This window comes from Oncorhynchus masou, chromosome 18 (genome assembly GCF_036934945.1).
Source record: "Oncorhynchus masou masou isolate Uvic2021 chromosome 18, UVic_Omas_1.1, whole genome shotgun sequence".
Lineage (NCBI taxonomy): Eukaryota > Metazoa > Chordata > Actinopteri > Salmoniformes > Salmonidae > Oncorhynchus > Oncorhynchus masou.
In genome coordinates, this window is record NC_088229.1 from 11,507,289 (window position 1) to 11,530,345 (window position 23,057).

Sequence of the window (23,057 nt, forward strand, 5' to 3'; positions counted from 1 at the left end):
TAGAAATATATTTGTGTAGCAAACTTGATGTTGAGCGTCCTTTAACTGTATTTGTCTGCAGAATATTTGCCATGCCACTTGGGATGTCTCTGATCTCAGCCCCGCTCGTCTTCCTCCTGGTCACCACCACATGCTTCCTCGCTGTCTGCACTTATCCCCGCTTCTCCAGAAATGATACTTCATTTGAGCACCTGGTCCTGCACCCAGACCCCTCTGTAGGCACGGTCTACGTGGGGGCCAGGGACCATCTCTTCCAACTGGACGGGTTGGACGGCCTGCGTCTGGAGCAGGAGGAGAGGACTGGCCCAGTGACTGATAGTAAGGAGTGTCTTCCCCCTGTCACAGAGGCCAATTGCCCCCAGGCCCGGCACACCTCCAACCACAACAAACTGCTCCTGGTGGACCCCTCAGCCATGGAGCTCATCACCTGTGGTAACGTCCACCAAGGCACCTGCCAGAAGCGCAGCCTAACCTCTGTGAAGGAGGTGCTGTTCTCCACAGAGAGGCCGGTGGATACCCAGTACGTGGCGGCCAACGACCCGGGGGTGTCCACCGTGGGGCTGGTGGTGGGGCCCCGAGGCGGGGAGCGGGCTGTGCTCTATGTGGGCCGTGGTTACACAAGCAGCCATCCGCCCATCTCCACACGCCATCTGGCCCACGAGCCTGTGTTCTCATACGACGAGACCGCCAAGCTGGCTGTGGCGGGAAGGCTTTCGGAGTACGACCACCATTTTGTAGCTGCCTTCGCTCGGCGTGGGCATGTGTACTTCTTGTTCTATCGCCGTGACATTAAGGCTGTGACGCGAGAATACCGTACGTATGCTGCCCGCGTGTGTCTGGATGACTCCTCCTACTACTCATATGTAGAGGTACCCCTGGTGTGTCACTCCTCCTCTACCTCCTCCCCAGAGAGGAACTACAACCTTCTGCAGGCAGCCGAGGTGGGTCAGGGGGGCAGCAGAGAGGGGGAGAAACTGCTTGGGCTCTTCTCCACCAGGGCCAGCTCCTCCAACGGGCCCTCAGACGACTCGGCTCTGTGTGTGTACGCCCTGGACGAGCTGGACAGACACATCGACTCCACACGAGACCTGTGCTACACGCAGGATGGCCGGGTGGAGGGAGGAGGGGAGGTGGCCTACATCGAGTACGAGGTCAAGTCCAGCTGTGCCAATTTACCCACGGTAAGTTATTCAGAGAAGCAGATGTAACCTTTCACATGATTCCTCTGGTTCATCAGAATGAAAGTGTAGGTTTCCACTGCTCAATGTCAAACATTTGCCTTCTTTTTCCTAACGTCAGGGTACTAGCAATGGAATGCCTTATAATCTAGTGAAATCCTACTTATTCTCTACCTTCGCCACTGTAATGCTTATTGGCTTCCGCAGTCAGGAAGTGGACTAGATCCATGCTTAAAGCCAAACAGCCATAGAGAGAAGAAGGGAAATGGAACATAAAGGGCCTTAATGAACCCTGTGTCAAACAGCCAAGAGATCCCTGAGGCCTGTGAGTGAAGTAGCCATGCAGGCTTACGACCCCGGGATGACCTCCAGTCTGGGCCCAGAGCCCAGAGCTCATCAGGCCTGCTTGCCTGGAGCATTTTAATAAAACAAACTGTCCCAACTCAGCTATCGGACTGTTAAATGAAGGCTGACAAGGATGGGGAGGAGCCCTTTGAAGTCCAACGAGACGGACAGATGGATTGTAACAGGAAGTTAGTTTGGGAAACAATGCATCTTAAAGTAAACAAGTCCTGGAACAAAAGACATCCCAATTTACTGGAGTTTGCTGAAGACTTATTGGTAAGGATTTAAGGGTGTTAAGCAAAATCAAAGGAGCAAGATTGCCGTTTTGGTATGCTTCTAATCTAATATTAATCCTCTTATTAGAACTAAGAGGATTGGTTAGACTGTGAGTCAATGATGTGAATAATTATTACTGAATGGAAGTAATACTGTTGAAATGACTAACCAGGTTCCGGTGATAATGTGAACGGAACATTCTCTTGAGAGAAGGCAATTGTTTGTTCTCTGTGTTCCAGAACACCCTGAAGGCTTATCCCTGTGGCTCTGACCACACCCCCAGTCCAATGGCCAGCAGGGTGCCCATAGAAGCTGAGGCAGTATTGGATAGCCCGTCCGCCCGTCTCACTGCTGTGGCTGTCAGTGTGAGGGCGGGGCACACAATTGCCTTTTTAGGAGACTCTAAAGGGAATTTGCACAAGGTATGCCAAGTTACAGTAGGTTATGAAGCATGTTTTAGTTAATTCATGAGATTTAGATCAAGATAGCAGTGTTTCAGACATACTTCTACTCAAATGGAGCTAGACATCTTCTAGTAGCGTTGTTAAAGCCGTTGCCAGGGGAGGTGGGGGAGCCTTTGAGTCCCTCAGCATGCAGCCCACTGAAGTTACCTGTTTTAAAAGGATTATCTCATCTGTGTACACCAAATTCCACAAACAGCATTCAGACACACACATGTGCAAATGCATGCGTGAACACACACACACACACACAATGTGGGTACCACCTGCAGGTTTCTAAACCATTGTGTCAGCTCGCTAAGATGTTCTGAGAGTCCACTTGACAAACCAAAGAGATTCCTACAGCACTGCGTTCACTGGAGGCTTATAGAGGCCGACATCAAATCTATGCTAATCTCATTAAACTCAGGTGACTTGAGAGTTTGAGGGCTTATGATTCACTTAGGAAAAGGTGTCTTTAGATTAGATTTACTGACTGACAATCAAATTAACTGTTCTCTTCCCAATACAATCCTGTAGATAGTGCAAATGCACCTTTAATTTGCTTTTAGCCACATATTCTAGCCACAAATGTCACTTCTCTTTTTCAGTTGCCTTTCAGTCCGTCACTCTGTATAACATACTATGGGGAGTCAACGACCAATCCTATTCACCTGAAGCAAACGGAAATCATGGCCAATGGGCCAATGGATGCTGAGCCCGCCCTCCTGGGGTCGCGTGTAACGACTTCCGCTGAAGTCGGCTCCTCTCCTCGTTCGGCGTTCGACGTCACCGGCTTTCTAGCCATCGCCGTTCCATTTTTCATGTATCCATTTGTTTTGTCTTGTTCCCTGCACACCTGGACACCCTGCACACCTTTTCATTCCCCAATCAATCTACATGTATTTATGCCTCTGTTCCCCATCATGTCTTTGTGTAAGATTGTTTGTGTTACGTGTGTCTTGTTGACACGCCAGACTAGCTTGTTTTTCCCGTGTTATTTTTCACAAAGATGTTTATTGTTAAACTTAATTGTTGTGACTGTTTTGCGTGTTTTCCACTTTTGCCTAAATAAAGTGTGCGCCTGTTCACAAATCTCTGCTCTTCTGCACCTGATTTCTCTACCAGTACGCACTCATCTGACATAGCGAGAGAAACTCTGAAATAAAATAACTAAAATCTCATGTGGTTTTCACAATGAAAATTTAAAGATACTCACGAGTGCTGTCCTATTTCCATGGGTGGAAACACACTCAGGAGGCCTTGGCTCAGACCAGTTGTGTGACCATTGTCTCCGGCTGGGGTCAACTTCCATTGGGAGTCGGGCTGACTTTGTGTAGAAGATTGGTGGATAGAGTAGAGCCCAGCCAAGTGAGGCTCATTCCGGTTTCTCTGGCAGTGTTCAGAGTTAGGATTCCTGGGACGATATACTATCCCTGAATGGCTCTGGAGAGTTTTCAGAGTGTGAATCGGATGACATCAGTCCGGGCCAGCCTGAAGCCCTGGCTTTGGATTTGACAGGGGAGAGTGTTGGTGTTGAACGTGGCTTTGATGGTGGTTTCTCCCCCAGTGGAGTTCTTCCAGTTCAACAGTTTGCTGTGTGTCCTCCTCCTTTTCTTGGCGTCAATGGTCCATGTTTTAAACAAGCACCTCAAGGTTGCAAGTGTCTGTCCATGGTGGCGGCTCCGGCGCGGGACGTGGACCCCACTCTATCAATGTCTTAGTCCCTCCTCCTCCTCGCGTCCTATGATAGCCCACCCTCGCCGCCGACCACGGCCTAGTAGTCCTCACCCAGAACCCCACTGGACTGAGGGGCAGCTCGGGACTGAGGGGCAGCTCGGGACTGAGGGGCAGCTCGGGACTGAGGGGCAGCTCGGGAATGAGGGGTACCTCGTCACTGAGAGGAAGCTTAGGCAGGTAGTTGGATCCGGCAGATCCTGGCTGGTTGGCGGTTCTGGCAGATCCTGGCTGACTGGCGGATCTGGAAGAGTCTGGCTGACTGGCAGATCTGGAAGAGTCTGGCTGACTGGCAGATCTGGAAGAGTCTGGTTGACTGGCAGATCTGGAAGAGTCTGGCTGACTGGCAGATCTGGAAGAGTCTGGCTGACTGGCGGATCTGGAAGAGTCTGGCTGCCTGGCAGATCTGGAAGAGTCTGGCTGACTGGCGGATCCTGGCAGACTGACGGATCTGGCTGCTCCATGCTGACTGGTGGCTCTGGCTGTTCCATGCAGACTGACAGCTCTGGCGGCTTCTTGCAGACTGACAGCTCCTTGCAGACTGGCAGCTCCTTGCAGACTGGCAGCTCCTTGCAGACTGGCAGCTCCTTGCAGACTGACAGCTCTGCAGACTTGCTCCATGCAGACTGACAGCTCTGGCTGCTCCATGCAGACTGGCAGCTCTGGCTGCTCCATGCAGACTGACAGCTCTGGCTGCTCCATGCAGACTGGCAGCTCTGGCTGCTCCATGCAGACTGACAGCTCTGGCTGCGCTGAACAGGCAGGAGACTCCAGCAGCGCTGTAGAGGAGGAAGGCTCTGGCAGCGCCGAACAGGCGGGAGACTCCGGCAGCGCAGGAGAGGAGGAAGGCTCCGGCAGCGCTGGAGAGGCGAGGCGCACTGTAGGCCTGATGCGTGGTGCTGGCACTGGTGGTACTGGGCCGAGGACACGCACAGGAAGCCTGGTGCGGGGAGCTGCCACCGGAGGGCTGGTGTGTGGAGGTGGACAGGATGGGCTAGACCGTGAAGGCAAACTGGAGATCTTGAGAGCATGGCTGGCACAGGACGTGCAAGGCTAGGGAGGTGCACAGGAGGCCTGGTGCGTGAGGCTGGCACCAACTTCACCAGCCGACTAACACGCACCTCAGGACGAGTATGGAGCGCTGACCCAGGTGCCATCAAATCCCCGACACGCTCCATCGGGCGAATTCCATGCTTAAAGCACCAACACAGCAACTCCCTCATTTCTCTCTCCTCCAATTTCACCATTAACTCCTTCACAGTCTCTGCTTCGCTCACCTCCAACACTGGCTCTGGTTCTGGTCTCCTCCTTGGCTCCTCACGATAAACAGGGAGAGTTGGCTCAGGTCTGACTCCTGACTCTGCCACACTCTCCCTGAGCCCCCCCCAATACATTTTTGGGGCTGACTCTCGGGCTTCCTTCCGCGTCGCCGTGCTGCCTCCTCATACCAGCGCCTCTCCGCTTTTACCGCCTCCAGTTCTTCTTTGGGGCGGCGATATTCTCCAGGCTGAGCCCAGGGTCCTTCTCTGTCCAATTCGTCCTCCCATGTCCATTCCTCTCTTTGTTGCTCCTGCTGTTGCTGTTGCCTGTTACCACGCCGCTTGGTCCTGTTGTGGTGGGTGGTTCTGTAACGGCTTTCGTCTGGTGGAAGAGAAGCGGACCAAAATGCAGCGTGGTGGTTATTCATGTTCTTTAATAAATGAACTCGACATGAAATAACTAAACAAAACAATAAATGTGTGAAAACCTATACAGCCTATCTGGTGACAATAAACACAGAGACAGGAACAATCACCCACGAAACACTCAAAGAATATGGCTGCCTAAATATGGTTCCCAATCAGAGACAACAATAACCACCTGCCTCTGATTGAGAACCATTCCAGACAGCCATAGACTATGCTAGATACCCCCACTAAACCACAAACCCAATAACTAACAAAACCCCAAGACAAAACACACCACAATAAACCCATGTCACACCCTGGCCTGACCAAATAAAAGAAGACAAACACAATATACTTCGACCAGTGGTGTGACATGCGGTTATTGGATCTGATGGCCTCTATATGGTGGCACTGGGACTTGATTTGTTGATGTGTCTGTTTCAGCACTGGGTGATAACAGGATGGTGGTGGCTACATCAACATGCCGGGAGGGACGCGGTCACTCTCTCTGGCCTGTTATCTGCTCATATGGACCAGTGTGCATTTCCTGTTGCTCAGGGTGACGTATCTTCCCAGATTTCTCAACGTGGGTGAGGATCTACATTCCAGGGGGGTGGTCCTACCTCTACAGAGTGGAGAGTGCACCACTTAGTGGTGGCTCAGATATGAGACCGGTTCGTCAGAGTCGATGTAGATCTTCTGCATCGCGAGAACACACATTGTTGTCTGTTCTTCTCAATAAGGGATCCAGGTTCTCCATTGGGAACGGACGCTTTGGCACATCACTGGCCTCGGATAAGGTTCTATGCGTTTCTCCAGTGAACCTGATTCAGGCCATTGAAGATAGGGTCCATCAGTTTTGAGGATCTGACATTTTTTCCCATTCCTCCTTTGGTGAGGTTGGATGGAGAGCATTTGTAAACAGCAGTTTTCAGTTCTTTCCCAGACAACCTTTGACTTGGTTCCCTGGATATGTTTAGATCATCCATTGTAGATTTTGCTTTATGTTTTGGATCATTGTCTTGTTGGAAGACTATTGTCTCAGGTCTTTTGCAGACTCCACAGGTCTCCAGAATGGGTTTGGATCTTCCCATCAATTTTGAATTTGTCCCTGGTGGGGCCCAAACCATGATTACCACCATGTTTGAAGTGGGGATGATTATGACTGTGTTTGAGAGTTTTGCATTGTTGTTCATTTTGGTTTCAAAGGCACCTTTTCCACATGTTTGGTGTGTCTCCCAGGTGGCTCTTTTGGTGGACATTTTGAAATGGCTTTCTTCTTGCCACTCTTCCATAAAGGAGATTTTTTGAGCGATTGTTGTCCTATTTTCCACATGTGATCTCTGCAGTTCATCCAGAGTGATCATGGGCCTCTTGGCCATCTCTGATCAGTATGTCATGTAGGGATTGATGGCTCTAGACCTCATGGGTCTTCCATCAATATTTGCTTGCATCGTGCTCCTTGAGGTGTTTAAAACTTGGGAAATCTTTTTGATCCTCCGCTTTAAACTTCTTCACAAAGTAGGACCTTCCTGGTGTGTTCTTGTTCTTCATGATGACTCTGCGCTTTTAAGGTTGAGACTATTGCAGGTGCATTTATAGACTTGATTACACCAGGTGGATTGTATCATCATTGGTCATTTAGGTCAACATTGGATCATTCAGAGATCGTCACTGAACTTCTGGAGAGAGTTTGCTGCACTGAAAGTAAAGTGGCTGAATAAACACCCAATTTTCCAGTTTTGAGTTTGAAATATCCAATAAATGTCGTTCCACTTCATGATTGTGTCCCACTTGGTTATTCTTCACAAAAAAATGCAGTTTTATATCTTTTGTTTGATGCCTGAAATGGTTATACAGTTATGTCTTCGCAAGGCAGGTCTGGACAGGTGAGCATTTGTGACCAGCTGTTCCCTAATCCAGCTCGGGGTATGGCACTTTCTGTTTTCTCATTCAGTGAACAATGGAGGTGACAGCAAAGGACAAGGGTCCTAGCGCTGCAGACTCACTCCATTACAGTGGGCATTGTTCAAGGGCATGAAGATTGGTGATATCTGTGCTGCCGAGTTGAACTTTGTGAGGTTTTTGCCACATTTCAGGTCTTCAAACAGGTTATTTATTTATATAAAACTTTGTGAGCCTTTTTTTGTGAAGAATCAAGTCACAGCAGGTGGGACACTTGTGTGTGTTCTCATTCCAGACTCCTCAGGTCTCGGTGTGAGCCTTTTGGAAACCGTAGGGTTTATGGATTTATGTTAGGCAGATTTTGACCGGGTTATCAAAGGTTTTTTGCTAACAAGTCAAAAACTGAAAATTTGGGGTTACCACAGTTCCCTGTGGGTTTGACCCTCATCCTGCCGTGGTTCATCGACTCTGGCCGTTGCTATGCAGCGTGCGTGTGCGCTTTCTGTTGTTTTTGACTTGCTGTTCGTTGTAGGAGTTCTGAAATTTCAGGCTTGCAAGTTAAGTATCGTTTCTGGAACTGTGGGATCATGGGACTTGGGCTGCAGTGGCAGTATGTCAGTACACATAGCCAAGTTGCAGCAGGTTCTGGTTCCCTATATGGGGATCTGACAGTTTAGGCTTCTCGGGTATATATTAGGGAAGAAGGGGGCTTCTGTAACCCATATTTGGAGCCGGTGGAAACTGTGTGGGCTGCAGTGGGCCTCCTAGTTTGGTACCCTCTGAGCCGGGTTGGGGTGTGATTTTATGTCTAAAAGGGAACGTACAGTTATGAATAAAACTATGGTTCCTTGAAGGAGGGAACGAGGAATAACAGATTTTGTCCCCGTGCCGTCAGGGGGTTTGCACATACAGTACATATAAAACGTACAGTACACACTCAGCATATACAGAACATATGTTCCCTGAAGGAGGGGATGAGGTATAACATACTATTGGGAGTCCAACAACCAATCCTATTCACCTGAAGCAAACTGAAATTACGCTCAACGGGCCAATTAATGCCGAGCTCGTCCTCGGAAGCCGGGCCTCTCTGGTTATAATGCCACAAAATAGCTGCATGTGCCCACTCCCTCAAATCGTTTGGAGAACATATCCTTTCTACTTTGTTCAATTGTATTCTTCATACTATAAAATAATGCCACAGACTTCTAAGCAAATCTTGTCAGCTAAATTAACTAGTGTAGCCCACAGCCATTTGGCATAGCCAGATCAGGACCTAACATAAGGACAACTCCGAGTATGCTGTTCTTCTGAAATATTAATCATGCTTCTTTAGTACTGTCTAAAATAAATAATGGCTTTATTGTTAAGGTGTAGGCTATATTACATGGATTTTATAGACTTTTTAAAATGTAGATGTTCCAAAGATCTGCATCAGTGGCTTGTAGGCTATGTGTGGAAGCCAGAAGATACTAGATGTGTTTACGTTAATTAACGGTCAATTACCCTGAGACCAACAGTTATTTGCTTGACAATCACAGTGTGACGAAATTTTGTGACGGCCACAGCCCTACTTGGAAATGATTGATAGTTTAGGACAGTAAACCATCTGCTTCCTTCCAGGTGTTTCTAGGCTCTGGAGGTAGGGTGGAGAAGTACTCCTCCATACTCATCCAGCCCAACTCACCCATCAGCAGTGACCTCCTCCTGGACCAGATGGAGACACACATCTACATCATGACCAGCACAATGGTTAGTCTGAGTGGACGCCACACAGCAAAACACAGCTCAAACACATCATCGCTAGCTTATTGACTCTCCTAATATAGGGCAGGAATCATCAACTAGATTTAGCCACGTGTCGTTGTTTTCCTTGATCGGTGGGCGGAATGCAGTGAAGTAGATCAATGGCAGGTACAGGTGTGTTGTTGCCTTTTGTCTGTTGGCACTCTCCCTTTTAGATTAGAAAACCTGGCTAGGAAACACAATAATAGCACCTCTATGGGTTCATTGTCCATGTATATACTAAGTACAGCTGTTCTTAAGAAAGGGATGTGTGGGTAACATTTCAGGTGGAGAAGCGGCCGGTGGCAGAGTGTGGAGATCACCTGGACTGTCAGTCCTGTCTCTCATCCCGAGAGCCGTACTGTGGCTGGTGTGTTCTGGAGGGCAGGTGAGGAAGCACCAACGGACTATTCTAATTCTATACCACAGAGAGTTGTTAATAGTTAATAGAAGTTAATAGAAGTTCACTTCTCACTTGTTCCTCTCTTTGGACCTGTGTTCCACCCCTCACCCCCACACCCCCCTGTGATGTCAGGTGTGGCCAGCGTTCCCAGTGCAGTCGGGGGGCTCTGCAGGGCCAGTGGCTGTGGAGCTTTGACCAGCAGCAGCAGTGTCTCAGTATCCAATCCCTCAGCCTGTATAACATCAGCCTTGGAGTGGAGACAGACGTAAGACATGAGAAGAGCAAGATACAGTGATTGGTTTGAGCTTTTAAAAGAAATGATGAATACCCTTTGACACCTGTCTGTCCTTTCTTTCTTTCTGTCTTTCTTTCTCTCTTTCTTTCTCTCTCTTTCTCTCTCTCTCTCTCTCTCTCTCTCTCTCTCTCTCTCTCTCTCTCTCTCTCTCTCTCTCTCAGATTGCTGTTTCAGTGAAGGGGTTGCCCAGTCTAGTGGAAGGCGAAGAATACAAATGTTTCTACCAGGATTTGGAAAGTCCAGCCAACGTCACAGACACTGGTGTGACCTGCTCTACCCCCGACTCCAGAAGGCTGCCTCTTATTGGCCAAGGAGAAGGTGAGTGACATTGGTGGGAGACCAATAGGACATTACAATGCGAAAGGATTCCACTCTCATTCTCAATTATCACCCTAGTTAACTATCCTACTAATGTCGTCTCCTACTCAGACTCCGTCACCGTCCCTCTGTCCCTTCGCTTCCTCAATGTGACAGTGGCTGCATGGGAGTTCACCTTCTTTGACTGTGGCATGGTCCAACAGCTCTCTGGAGGCATGCCGTAAGTTAAAATGCTGGCATTTTACCTCAATACAAATTGTATTTCTCTCCCTGTTAACCTCTCACGGTCTCCGTCTTCTCTCTGTTTCCAGGTGCAGAGGGTGTGTGAGCAGTCGCTGGGGCTGTAACTGGTGTATTCACCAGCACTACTGCACCCCCAACACTTCCTGTGATGATGGAGTCACAATTTACAACAAACACGTAAGTCCACCTACGCGTATCAGTCAGTGCAGTTACAGGACTGCTAGCTGGAACGTACTATATCTACTAACCAGCCTATTCATGTTTGCTTTGTGGAGAAACTGGTAACTGCCCTAGGGTAACTGTTCGTTTATTCATGTCTTGTCGTATTCCATTGTCTCTGTTTTTATTTTTATTTTTTTGTAAACGTTTAGTTTTTTTTGTGATGTCAGTCTTATTTGCATATATTTCTTGCCTATCCTGTCGTTTTACTGTCGTTCCCTCCTCTCTCCTTCTCTGGTCATGTTGTTACCATCTCAAGTTGAAACCACCAACAGCCACTCCACCAGCAACCAAACAATCTGATACTGTAACTCCAACTGTTCTGGTTAATCTAACACTCCCATACACAGAGGTATCTGTTAGGACCACTCCCCCAGTCCCAGCCAGCATGGATGTGCCCTTAGCCACTCCCCCCACCACCCCAGAGCCCACTGCAGTCCCCATCACACTCTCACAAACCATCGCCACCACCACATTTTCAACCACACTGGCCACCCAGGCTACGACTGCACTGGAAGTGACAACCAATCTGCAGGCAGGGGCCATCGCAGAAGAGACCAAAGTGGAGAGAGATGGAGACGGGAGTCTCTCCAGGACTACTGGTGGAACAGAGCAGACAACAGTCACCAGGGTTGAGCTGCTAGACTGGCCCGAGGCTCTAGAGATGTTTCCTAGTCGTACTACTGGACTGACTGGCCTCACTGGGATGGAGCCCTTGTCCCCTGACACCACCTCAACCATCTCCAGTGTTGTCCCCCTGTTACTGGACCTGCCCACTGGCCCCTTCCAAAGTACAGCCTCACCCCGCTGGACCGGGGGATGGGACAAGGGAGAGGGAGAGACCGAGACAAAGATGGACCCTGCAACATCCTCTGCCACAGTGCCCTCTGGAGTTGATGAACCAAACCAGCCCTCTCCATCATTTACCCTCACACCTGACCCTGAGTCTGAGTCTTCACCAGACTACCAGTCTGACTCCTTTGCTCTGCTGGTGAGTGGGCCAGGGCTTCCACTGCCAGAGGCTGTCTCGCTGATGCACCCAGTACAAGACATGCGTTTAATCAGATAAGTGTATTTGCATTGTGTTAAATAGGTTACTCTTAATTTGATCCCAAATTCCTACCCTCTTATTCATGTCATGATATGTGTGATGTGTGTAAACAGCATCACCATTATGTTGTGTGTTTTGAGTGTCATTGAAGTTGTCAACTGGCAATGCTTTCGAGCTCAAGCCATCAAAATATGGCTGTCTTCAGTTCACACTAAACCTGCTGTTTTTTGTTTTACACCATGTTTGTCATTGTTTCTTTGTTATTTTCCTCGATCTCATGTTATAGACCTTTAGACTATAGAGCAACATTTTGGAGTGGGATTAATTGTTAATTGTTCTAACAGTAAATCTGGTTTAAAGCAGCAATTATAGTTTCAAACAATAACAAAGTGTCCCTGTTTTGGTCAACAGATGAGGGATGGGGCTGAGAGACATGTAGCCACTCTCAAATTCATAGACAGCTATGAATGCATGGACTGACCATCTGTGACGTAAAAAATATAGTTTTAGCCATGTTTTGAGGTTGTATAGTGTTTTTTATTTATTGACTTTGTTTAAAAACATTGGGGTAAAACAAGCTTATGTTGGGGTTCTGATGGGATACGACAGTTGAATTAAGTTCATGAGGCATTTATAAGTTATATTTTTCAAGAATAAAAGGGTACATATCAATAATTTATAAGTCAACGAAATGTATGTAGCAAGTGCAGAACGGCCCTTTTAATGACTGAAACTGACGAGACATCACCTGGGGATGTAGGATGCTGTTAAGTTTGATGTCCCCTGTGTGTGTGTCCTGTAACATGTTCTATAATGTGAGTAGGACTGCCCGTGTGTGGAGAAGGTCCAGGGCTCCTATCTACTTCCTGTTAATGTGGAGAGGAAGATCACTCTGGTGGGACGCCACCTTCACCTCTTCCAGGTGGGTGAGGAATGCTGGCTGAGGGTTTACTTGTCTTCAGGTGCGTGAAATGCGGTGTGTATGTCATCTACTGGCGTGTGCCTGTGTGTGATCAGGATGAGGGTCTGGACTATGAGTGTGTCCTGACCATCGAGGGGCGGTCAGTGGTGGTGGCCGCGTACGTGGAGACAGAGGACACCCAGCCCTCTCTCTACTTCATCACCTGCCAGTTACACCAGGTCTCTATTCAATATCAGATTATGTGCTATTGCAAAAATGATGTTAATTTGAACAGTGTTTGTCTGTAGGTTGTTTCATGTTTTTTGAAGGGTGATATTTCAGCTATTTTATTTTTCTAGTCAAGACAGTTAAGAACAAATTCTTATTTTCAATGACACGCTAGGAACAGTGGGTTAACTGCCTGTTCAGGGGCAGAATGACAGATTTTGTACCTTGTCAGCTCGGGGATTTGAACTTGCAACCTTTTGGTTACTAGTCCAATGCTCTAACCACTAGGCTGCCCCGAGCTATGCAGGAAAGCTATGATTACCTTCACGGCTAAGAATGACTTATTTTGTCATGTTGTTGCAGTATGCCTATACTGCCTTTGTGGAGGAGTACGATGCCGTAATCAATGTGAGGAGGAGAGACACCTTTCAGATTGATAGTGTTGACGACCTTCATGGTAGGTTACAAAGGAGAAGACCTATTGATGTAGATCTGTGCTGTTGGGTCGTTGACTTCTGGTTATCCTCTCTGTTCCAGTGACGTTGTTTAACTGCTCTGTGGGCCGGTCAGACTGCAGCCGGTGTCGTATGGCTGATCAGAAGTACGGCTGTGTGTGGTGCGGGGGAGCTCGTTCCAGATGCAGTTACCGGGACACCTGCGCTGGCGAGATCAAGCAGTCCTGCCCAGCACCCGTCATCCACTTTGTGAGGCTTGATTTGGGTCATTGTCCTTTCATGTGTTTTCGTCTTCAGACAGTGAAATAGACTCGTTTGTTGACTTCTCCACGACTGTGTTGCAGATGGAGCCCATCTCTGGACCAGTAGATGGTGGTACTGTGGTGACCATCTCAGGCTCCAATCTGGGACAGAAAGCTGAAGACATCCAGAACTCTGTCACTTTAGCTGGTGTCCCCTGCATGGTCATCAACAGCAGATATGAGATCTCCTCGAGGTAATGTTCTTCTCATGCAAATACGTTTTGTTTTTCTTCTATATTCTGTATCTCTAGTTGTATCTGCATTCAGAGTAGTAACCTGCTTTAATCCTCCATTGTTCTGTAGGATTGTGTGTGAGACCACAGCCAGTGGGGGACAGAAGAGTGGCCAGGCCTCAGTCGAGGTGAGAGGAGGAGGGCTTGGACTCTCCAGTCAAAGGTTCAGCTTCCAGGTATCTATAACAGACTTTGTTATCTTCTATTAAAATGCTGATCTAGCCGAGTGGACAATACTGGCCCTCAAATGAAGTCTGATAAAGTTGTCTTTTCTAATGCCCTTTCTCTTCTTCTCAGGACCCAGTTCTGTTGGAGATAGCCCCTCGTAAGGGGCCCAAGGCTGGGGGCTCTGCGTTGACCGTAATGGGCCAGAGCCTGAAGACTGGACACCTCAGTGAGGTCAGCGTGCTGATTGGAGGAGTCCCATGCCTCATGTGAGTCTCTTACGTATCTGTAACATTCAGTCACCAGATCAAACAGTGGTTTACAGTGGTGTCTGCGTTATGTGAGAGAATTCATAATTAATTTGTCAGTTTCCTCAATAAAAGCCCTGTAACATTCTGTAGCGGTAGTTGTTATATCTGGTTCAACTCATTCTCTAGCTCCTCGGAGGTCAAGGATGACCAGATTACATGTATGACTCGAGGCAGCAACAGAACTGGAGCACATGGAATCACTGTCCGATTTGGTAGAGCAGATCGCCATCTAGAGGGAGACAGTTACTATTACACCTCAGACCCTAACGTAACCATGGCTACACCCTCCAAAAGCTTTCTCAGGTGGGTGGAACACTGTCACTCACAACACATTGTGTCAGAAATATATACCATTTTGTGTTTAAAGTCTTCTCTCTGTGTGTCCAGTGGTGGAAGACTGATACGTGTGTCTGGACAAAACCTGGATGTAGTCCAGGAGCCCAGAATCCGGGTGACCGTTAGTCCTCTGGAGTCCCTCTCTCCGAGGAAGAACAGGAGGACGAGGAGGAGCAGCAGAGATGGAGAGAGTAGAGTGAGATGTAGAGAAATCCCACTCAAGAGGCAAAGACGGATAGTTCCTGAGCCAGACTGTCCTGAAGACATGCTCTGTGTTGTCAAACAGGTCAACTGGAAATGCGTGTTGAGTCCTCTAATATGATGTTCAGTTGTCTCCTTGCTTCCATTTAGGGATAGACACTCTTTTCTTTGATAATGTCCTGTGATGTATCACCGTAAAGTTGAGAATTATTCACTGCTTTCCCTAAATAGCAAATGGCAAAACATCCTTACTCTTTTTGCTGCAAAAATATCACATTTCTATGTGCTTGATCTATAAATAATCTCTTCTGTCTCATGTCTCACTCTACAGTTTATAAATCAACTCCTCTGTCTCATCTCTCCCTCTCCAGTTTGAGACGCGCTGTGCCGTGAGCAGCTCCTCTCTGATGCTGTGCCCTACGCCTGCCGTGGGGACGGAGGCCCACAGTGCCCGGGTCAAGGTGGACTTCCTACTGGATAACCTGCACTTTGACTTCAGTGCTGTGGGCAGCGGTGCTTTCAGTTACGAGCTCAACCCCATCCTAATCCCACTGAACCAGAATGACCCCAGCAAACCCTACCAGCACAAACCTGGCAGCATCATCTCTGTGGAGGTGTCTGCTACATCCCATCTCAACTACCATAACAGCTTCTGAACAGTTTTTCAGAGCCTATGAGTGTTGTCTGTTTTTGTCTAATAACAGTATGGTTCTGAATCAGGGGGAGAACCTGGACCTGGCCATCTTTAAGGAGGAGGTGGTGGCTCTGATCGGGGAAGGGGTGTGCTCGGTGAAGACCTTGACCCATAACCACCTCTACTGTGAGCCTCCATCCCAGCAGCCCTCAGTGATGGCCAGCAAGAAGCAGGAGGGCATGGATTCTCTCCCCGAGTTCACTGTACGTCTTCACTCCTTGGGTTACCACTGTTGAAATTGGAAATCAGAGAGGGCAAGTCTTACATTCTGGAGGATAGTCACACCTGTATCTCTGAATGTGATGAGTAATGCTGTTGATGGATGATCTAGTGACTATAGTTGTGGTGATAGTAGGGTTGAGATGTACAGTATAAAACACATCAATCCTCCCACTCTAAAATCCATCGCTGTCTTGTCCCAGGTCCAGATGGGCAACCTGAACTTCTCCCTGGGCAGAGTGCTGTATGACACCCAGGTCCAGTCCACCTTCCCCCTGGAGGCCCAGGTGGGCTTGGGGGTGGGGGCCTCCATCGTAGCCCTCATCGTCCTCATCATAGTGCTCATATACAGGTGGGTGTGGGAGTGGGGCCTCATCATTGTCCTCATCATTATGGTCCTATACAGGTGGGTGTGGGGCCTGCATCGTAGCCCTCATTATCCTCGTCATAGTGCTCATATACAGGTGGGTGTGGGGCCTCCTCATTGTCCTCATTGTCCTCGTCATAGTGCTCATATACAGGTAGGTGTGGGGCCTCCATCGTAGCCCTCATTGTCCTCATCATAGTGCTCATATACAGGTAGGTGTGGGGCCTCCATCGTAGCCCTCATCATCCTCGTCATAGTGGTCATATACAGGTAGGTGTGGGGCCTCCATCGTAGCCCTCATCATCCTCGTCATAGTGCTCATATACAGGTAGGTGTGGGGCCTCCATCGTAGCCCTCATCATCCTCGCCATAGTGCTCATATACAGGTGGGTGTGGGAGTGGGGCCTCATCATTGTCCTCATCATTATGGTCCTATACAGGTAGGTGTGGGGCCTCCATCGTAGCCCTCATCATCCTCGTCATAGTGCTCATATACAGGTAGGTGTGGGGCCTCCTCATTGTCCTCGTCATAGTGCTCATATACAGGTAGGTGTGGGGCCTCCTCATTGTCCTCGTCATAGTGCTCATATACAGGTAGGTGTGGGGCCTCCATCGTAGCCCTCATCATCCTCGTCATAGTGCTCATATACAGGTAGGTGTGGGGCCTCCATCGTAGCCCTCATCATCCTCGTCATAGTGCTCATATACAGGTAGGTGTGGGGCCTCCATCGTAGCCCTCATTGTCCTCGTCATAGTGCTCATATACAGGTAGGTGTGGGGCCTCCATCGTAGCCCTCATCATCCTCGTCATAGTGCTCATATACAGGTGGGTGTGGGGCCTCCATCGTAGCCCTCATCATAGTGCTCATATACAGGTGGGTGTGGGGCCTCCATCGTAGCCCTCATCATCCTCGTCATAGTGGTCATATACAGGTGGGTGTGGGAGTGGGACCTCCTCATTGTCCTCGTCATAGTGCTCATATACAGGTAGGTGTGGGGCCTCCTCATCATCCTCGTCATAGTGCTCATATACAGGTAGGTGTGGGGCCTCCATCGTAGCCCTCATCATCCTCGTCATAGTGCTCATATACAGGTAGGTGTGGGGCCTCCATCGTAGCCCTCATTATCCTCGTCATAGTGCTCATATACAGGTAGGTGTGGGGCCTCCATCGTAGCCCTCATCATCCTCGCCATAGTGCTCATATACAGGTAGGTGTGGGGCCTCCATCGTAGCCCTCATTATCCTCGTCATAGTGCTCATATACAGGTAGGTGTGGGGCCTCCATCGTAGCCCTCATTATCCTCGTCATAGTGCTCATATACAGGTAGGTGTGGGGCCTCCATCTAGCCCTCATCATCCTCATCATAGTGCTCATATACAGGTAGGTGTGGGGCCTCCATCGTAGCCCTCATCATCCTCGTCATAGTGCTCATATACAGGTGGGTGTGGGGCCTCCATCGTAGCCCTCATCATCCTCGTCATAGTGCTCATATACAGGTGGGTGTGGGGCCTCCTCATTGTCCTCATCATAGTGCTCATATACAGGTAGGTGTGGGGCCTCCTCATTGTCCTCGTCATAGTGCTCATATACAGGTGGGTGTGGGGCCTCCTCATTGTCCTCATCATAGTGCTCATATACAGGTAGGTGTGGGGCCTCCATCGTAGCCCTCATCATCCTCGTCATAGTGCTCATATACAGGTAGGTGTGGGGCCTCCATCGTAGCCCTCATTATCCTCGTCATAGTGCTCATATACAGGTGGGTGTGGGGCCTCCATCGTAGCCCTCATCATCCTCGTCATAGTGGTCATATACAGGTGGGTGTGGGGCCTCCTCATTGTCCTCATCATAGTGGTCATATACAGGTAGGTGTGGGGCCTCCTCATTGTCCTCGTCATAGTGGTCATATACAGGTAGGTGTGGGGCCTCCTCATTGTCCTCGTCATAGTGCTCATATACAGGTAGGTGTGGGGCCTCCATCGTAGCCCTCATCATCCTCGTCATAGTGCTCATATACAGGTAGGTGTGGGGCCTCCATCGTAGCCCTCATTATCCTCGTCATAGTGCTCATATACAGGTAGGTGTGGGGCCTCCATCGTAGCCCTCATCATCCTCGTCATAGTGCTCATATACAGGTAGGTGTGGGGCCTCCATCGTAGCCCTCATCATCCTCATCATAGTGGTCATATACAGGTGGGTGCTGACACAGTCACTAGTCTACCAAGTATAAACCATTTCATCCTTTTTTCAAAGTAATGCTCGGTATACTGGATGTGAGCTCTTCTGTCTGTCCATATGTCTCTCTGTCAGGAGGAAGAGCAAACAGGCCATGAGGGACTACAAGAAGGTCCAGATTCAGCTGGAGAATCTGGAGACCAGTGTGAGGGACCGCTGCAAGAAGGAGTTCACAGGTATGAGAAAGCACCATAAGCAATAAATTCACATATAAATGTTTTATTTCTTTATTTAATTTATATTTAACCAGGTTTTTCTTGTTGAGATAAACATCTATTTTTCAAGCGAGACCTGGACATAACAGCATCTTATATCTCAAAACCTAAAGTGGACATAAATAAGGTGTTTTTTTTCGGGTGTAGGTTGCATATGCTGTTGCTAAAAAGATTCTCATTCTATCTCAATGTGGTTTGTTTCCCTCCCTCTTCCTCTGTGCAGACCTGATGACTGAAATGATGGACTGTTCCAGTGACCTGGTGGGTTCTGGTATCCCCTTCCTGGACTACAGGGCATATGCAGAGCGCATTTTCTTCCCTGGCCACCGGGAGTCGCCACTGAGGCGAGATTTGGACGTACCGGAGTGCCGTAGACAGACGGTGGAGCAGGGGCTGGTTCAGTTGTCCAACCTCCTCAACAGCAAACTATTCCTCACCACGGTAATCTCAACTGACTCTGAATAAGTATGATGTCCAGTCTCTTTTGTTGTTTACTGAACTCGAACTACCTCAATTGCATTCAGACTCTAGGGTAGCCTAGTGGTTAGAGAGTTGGACAAGTAACCGAAAGGTTGCAAGTTTAAACGCCCGAGCCGACAAGGTACAAATCTGTTGTTCTGCCCCTGAACAGGCAGTTAACCCACTGTTTCTAGGCTGTCATTGAAAATAAGAATGTGTTCTTAACTGACTTGCCTAGTTAAATAAAGTTTAAATAAAAATATAGTAATATCATAATGCATATATTTAATGCTTCTCTGTCACTGTTTTGACCCCAGTTCATCCACACCCTGGAGGTGCAGCGGACCTTCTCCCCTCGGGACCGGGCCTACGTGGCCTCCCTGCTCACCGTGGCCCTGCATGGGAAGCTAGAGTACTTCACTGACATCCTGAAGACTCTGCTCAATGACCTGGTGGTGCAGTACATGGCCAAGAACCCCAGACTGATGCTCCGAAGGTGAGGTGGATGATCTGTAGGATGTTCTCCTCAGTCTTGGTAATGATCTAATAAGATGGTCTTCTAAAGTCTGTTGTGGATGGGTGTTCTTATCAATAGCAGACACATTCATATTGAATATGTTGTCCTGTTTCAGGACTGAGTCAGTGGTGGAGAAGCTGCTGACCAACTGGATGTCAATGTGTCTGTTTACCTTCCTGAGGGTGAGTCTCTCAGCCTGCCATGTCCCCATTCACCCCTGTGTCTCCTCACTAAAGAGACAGAGAACCATGTCCCCATTCACCCCTGTGTCTCCTCACTAAAGAGACAGAGAACCATGTCCCCATTCACCCCCTGTCTCCTCACTAAAGAGACAGAGAACCATATCCCCATTCACCCCCTGTGTCTCCTCACTAAAGAGACAGAGAACCATGTCTCTGTGTTGTGTTATTAGGACACTGCAGGGGAATCATTCTACATGCTGTTCAGAGCCATTAAACACCAGGTGGACAAGGGACCGGTGGACGTTGTGACAGGAAAGGCCAAGTACACACTCAACGACAACAGGCTGCTCCGCGAGGATGTAGATTACAAAACCCTGGTGAGAGCACAGCACACATAATCCCTGATGTCCATTTACCATTAATACACATCTACATGCAAGGCTTTCTGTTGCATTACAAAGCAGAGGCTGGAAAGGAAGGAGTTGTGCAGCATGGTGAAGTAGTCCTCGTTTCAGGATAGTGGTATAATGATCCACCAATAACCTTTCAGACACTGAATGTCCTCATGCCAGCGACAGGCAACGGTGGCATGCCCCAGACGGCTCCTGCCAAGGTGCTGGACTGTGACACCATAACCCAGGTGAAGGAGAAGCTCCTGGAGCAAGCATGGAAGAGCATGTCCTTCTCCCAGAGGCCCCACACAGACTCTCTCCACCTGGGTGAGCCTCCGCTACAGCTCTCTATCATTCACTATTCAATATGAAAAGGTGACATCCTCGTCCACCCTGGCATGCCAGGTTGATTCAAGCCAAATAACATGTATCCAAGTTAATGGACATACTATAGAATTGACAAAGCCAACAGAATCCCTCCTTGGTCGTGTCATTTATAATGAACTGTTTCATTTTCTGTATTGTGTCCTTGATCAGAGTGGCGTGCGGGCACGGCAGGTCACCTGATTCTGTCTGACGAGGACCTGACGTCGGTGGTGCAGGGCTCCTGGAAACGCCTCAACACCCTGCAGCATTACAAGGTCAGACACAGCAGGCCAAACATCCCATCACATTATATCCCTCCCTATCCCCCTTAAAGGGATAGTTCAATATTTTGGCTATAAAGCCATTTTTCTACTAACATGCTAGCTGCTCCTGCAGACTTTGTCATTGCGCAAACATCAGTTAGCAATGCCTCCAGAAACTACCTTGAAATTGCACACAGATACATACAAATGGTATCCATGAATTTATCTGACTCTGGGGAAGTAGATAAAATGTGTAACAATCCCTTTAACCTGTTGCGTCGCGCAATCCCGGATCCGGAATTCTATTTATAGCCTCAAGCTCATTAGCATAACGCAACGTTAACTATTCATGAAAATCGCAAATGAAATGAAATAAATATATTTGCTCTCAAGCTTAGACTTTTGTTAACAACACTGTCATCTCAGATTTTCAAAATATGCTTTTCAACCATAGCTAAACAAGCATTTGTGTAAGAGTATTGATTGCTAACATAGCTATAAGCCTAGAATTCAGCCAGCAACATTTTCACAAAAACAAGAAAATCATTCAAATAAAATAATTTACCTTTGAAGAACTTCAGATGTTTTCAATGGGGAGACTCTCACTTAGATAGCAAATGTTCAGTTTTTCAAAAAAATATTATTTGTGTAGGACAAATCGCTCCGTTTTGTTCACGTTTGGCTATGAAAAAAACCTGTATACAGTTATAGCCTCAAGCTCATTAGCATAATGTAACGTTAACGATTTCTGAAAATCGCAAATAAAATGAAAATAATGCGCCTGCTCTCAAGCTTAGCCTTTTCTTAACAACACTGTCATCTCAGATTTTCAAAATATGCTTTTGAACCATAGCAATTCACAAATTTGTGTAAGAGTATGCTAAGCTAGCTTAGCATTTTGAGTAGCATTTAGCACGCAACATTTTCACAAAAACCAGATAACCAAATAAATAAAATCATTTACCTTTGAAGAGCTTCGGATGTTTTCAATGAGGAGACTCTCAGTTACATAGCAAATGTTCAGTTTTTCCTGAAAGAATCTTTGTGTAGGAGAAATCGCTCCGTTTTGTACATCACATTTGGCTACCGAAACGAACCGAAAATTCAGTCACCAACAACGTCAAACTTTTTCCGAATTAACTCCATAATATCGACCGAAACATTGCAAACGTTGTTTGGAATCAATCCTCAAGGTGTTTTTTCACATATCTCTTCATTGATATATCGTTCGTGGAAGCCTGCTTTCTTCTCTGAATTCCATGGAAAAATACTTGCAGCTGAGGTTTGCGCACCAATTTCGGCGCAGGACACCGTGCGGACACCTGGTAAATGTGGTCTCTTATGGTCAATCTTCCAATGATATCCCTACAAATACGTCACAATGCTGCAGACACCTTGGGGAAACGACAGAAAGGGCAGGCTTATTCCTCTCGCATTCACAGCCATATAAGGAGACAATGGAAAACGGAGCCTCAAAAATCCTGCTGATTTCCTGGATGCCGTTTCATCTTGGTTTTGACTGTAGCTCATGTTCTAGGGCACGCACAGAGAATATCTTTGCAGTTCTGGAAACGTCAGAGTGTTTCCTTTCCAAAGCTATCAATTAAATGCATAGTCGAGCATCTTTTTGTGACAAAATATTGCGCTTAAAACGGGCACGTCTTTTTATCCAAAAATGATATAGCGCCCCTAGAGTTTCAAGAGGTTAAACAGAATGACTAACTACATCACTGTAAAGTCTCCTTTTTGTTACTTTGTTAAAGATATACTTCTCCATAATGCAAACGCTGTGTCAGATTTCAAAAAAGCTTTATGGAAAAAGCACACCATGCAATTATCTGAGTACAGCGCTCAGGCACCAAAACAAGCCATACAGATACCCACCATGTTGTGGAGTCAACAGAAGCATTATAAATATTCACTTACCTTTGATGATCTTCGTCGGAATGCACTCCCAGGAATCCCAGTTCCACAATAAATGTTTGTTTTGTTCGATAAAGTCCATAATTTATGTCCAAATACCTCCTTTTTGTTCACATGTTTAGTTCACAAATTCACGAGGCGCAGTCACTTAGCCCAGATGAAATGTCAAAAAAGTTATATTACAGTTCGTAGAAACATGTCAAACAATGTATAGAATCAATCTTTATGATGT

At 47.6% G+C, this 23,057-nt stretch overlaps 1 protein-coding gene across 1 annotated transcript in view; it reads left to right on the forward strand.

Annotated features, from left to right (window-relative positions):
• The window catches only part of plxnb1a (plexin b1a), a 99,277-nt gene that overhangs the window by 65,295 nt on the left and 10,925 nt on the right, over window positions 1-23,057 (forward strand). Inside the window, exons 3-30 of the mRNA XM_064922162.1 lie at window positions 62-1,181; window positions 2,039-2,221; window positions 9,172-9,300; window positions 9,621-9,721; window positions 9,869-10,001; window positions 10,193-10,349; window positions 10,461-10,569; window positions 10,661-10,769; window positions 11,071-11,802; window positions 12,686-12,784; window positions 12,880-13,002; window positions 13,355-13,448; window positions 13,529-13,695; window positions 13,791-13,942; window positions 14,052-14,157; window positions 14,279-14,415; window positions 14,584-14,760; window positions 14,845-15,079; window positions 15,366-15,608; window positions 15,715-15,891; window positions 16,111-16,259; window positions 18,584-18,684; window positions 18,947-19,164; window positions 19,500-19,678; window positions 19,815-19,881; window positions 20,112-20,258; window positions 20,432-20,600; window positions 20,811-20,914. Of these exons, the coding sequence (XP_064778234.1) occupies window positions 72-1,181; window positions 2,039-2,221; window positions 9,172-9,300; window positions 9,621-9,721; window positions 9,869-10,001; window positions 10,193-10,349; window positions 10,461-10,569; window positions 10,661-10,769; window positions 11,071-11,802; window positions 12,686-12,784; window positions 12,880-13,002; window positions 13,355-13,448; window positions 13,529-13,695; window positions 13,791-13,942; window positions 14,052-14,157; window positions 14,279-14,415; window positions 14,584-14,760; window positions 14,845-15,079; window positions 15,366-15,608; window positions 15,715-15,891; window positions 16,111-16,259; window positions 18,584-18,684; window positions 18,947-19,164; window positions 19,500-19,678; window positions 19,815-19,881; window positions 20,112-20,258; window positions 20,432-20,600; window positions 20,811-20,914 (5,607 nt within the window). The 5' untranslated portion in view covers window positions 62-71. The remainder of the gene's footprint in view (window positions 1-61; window positions 1,182-2,038; window positions 2,222-9,171; window positions 9,301-9,620; window positions 9,722-9,868; window positions 10,002-10,192; window positions 10,350-10,460; window positions 10,570-10,660; window positions 10,770-11,070; window positions 11,803-12,685; window positions 12,785-12,879; window positions 13,003-13,354; window positions 13,449-13,528; window positions 13,696-13,790; window positions 13,943-14,051; window positions 14,158-14,278; window positions 14,416-14,583; window positions 14,761-14,844; window positions 15,080-15,365; window positions 15,609-15,714; window positions 15,892-16,110; window positions 16,260-18,583; window positions 18,685-18,946; window positions 19,165-19,499; window positions 19,679-19,814; window positions 19,882-20,111; window positions 20,259-20,431; window positions 20,601-20,810; window positions 20,915-23,057) is intronic.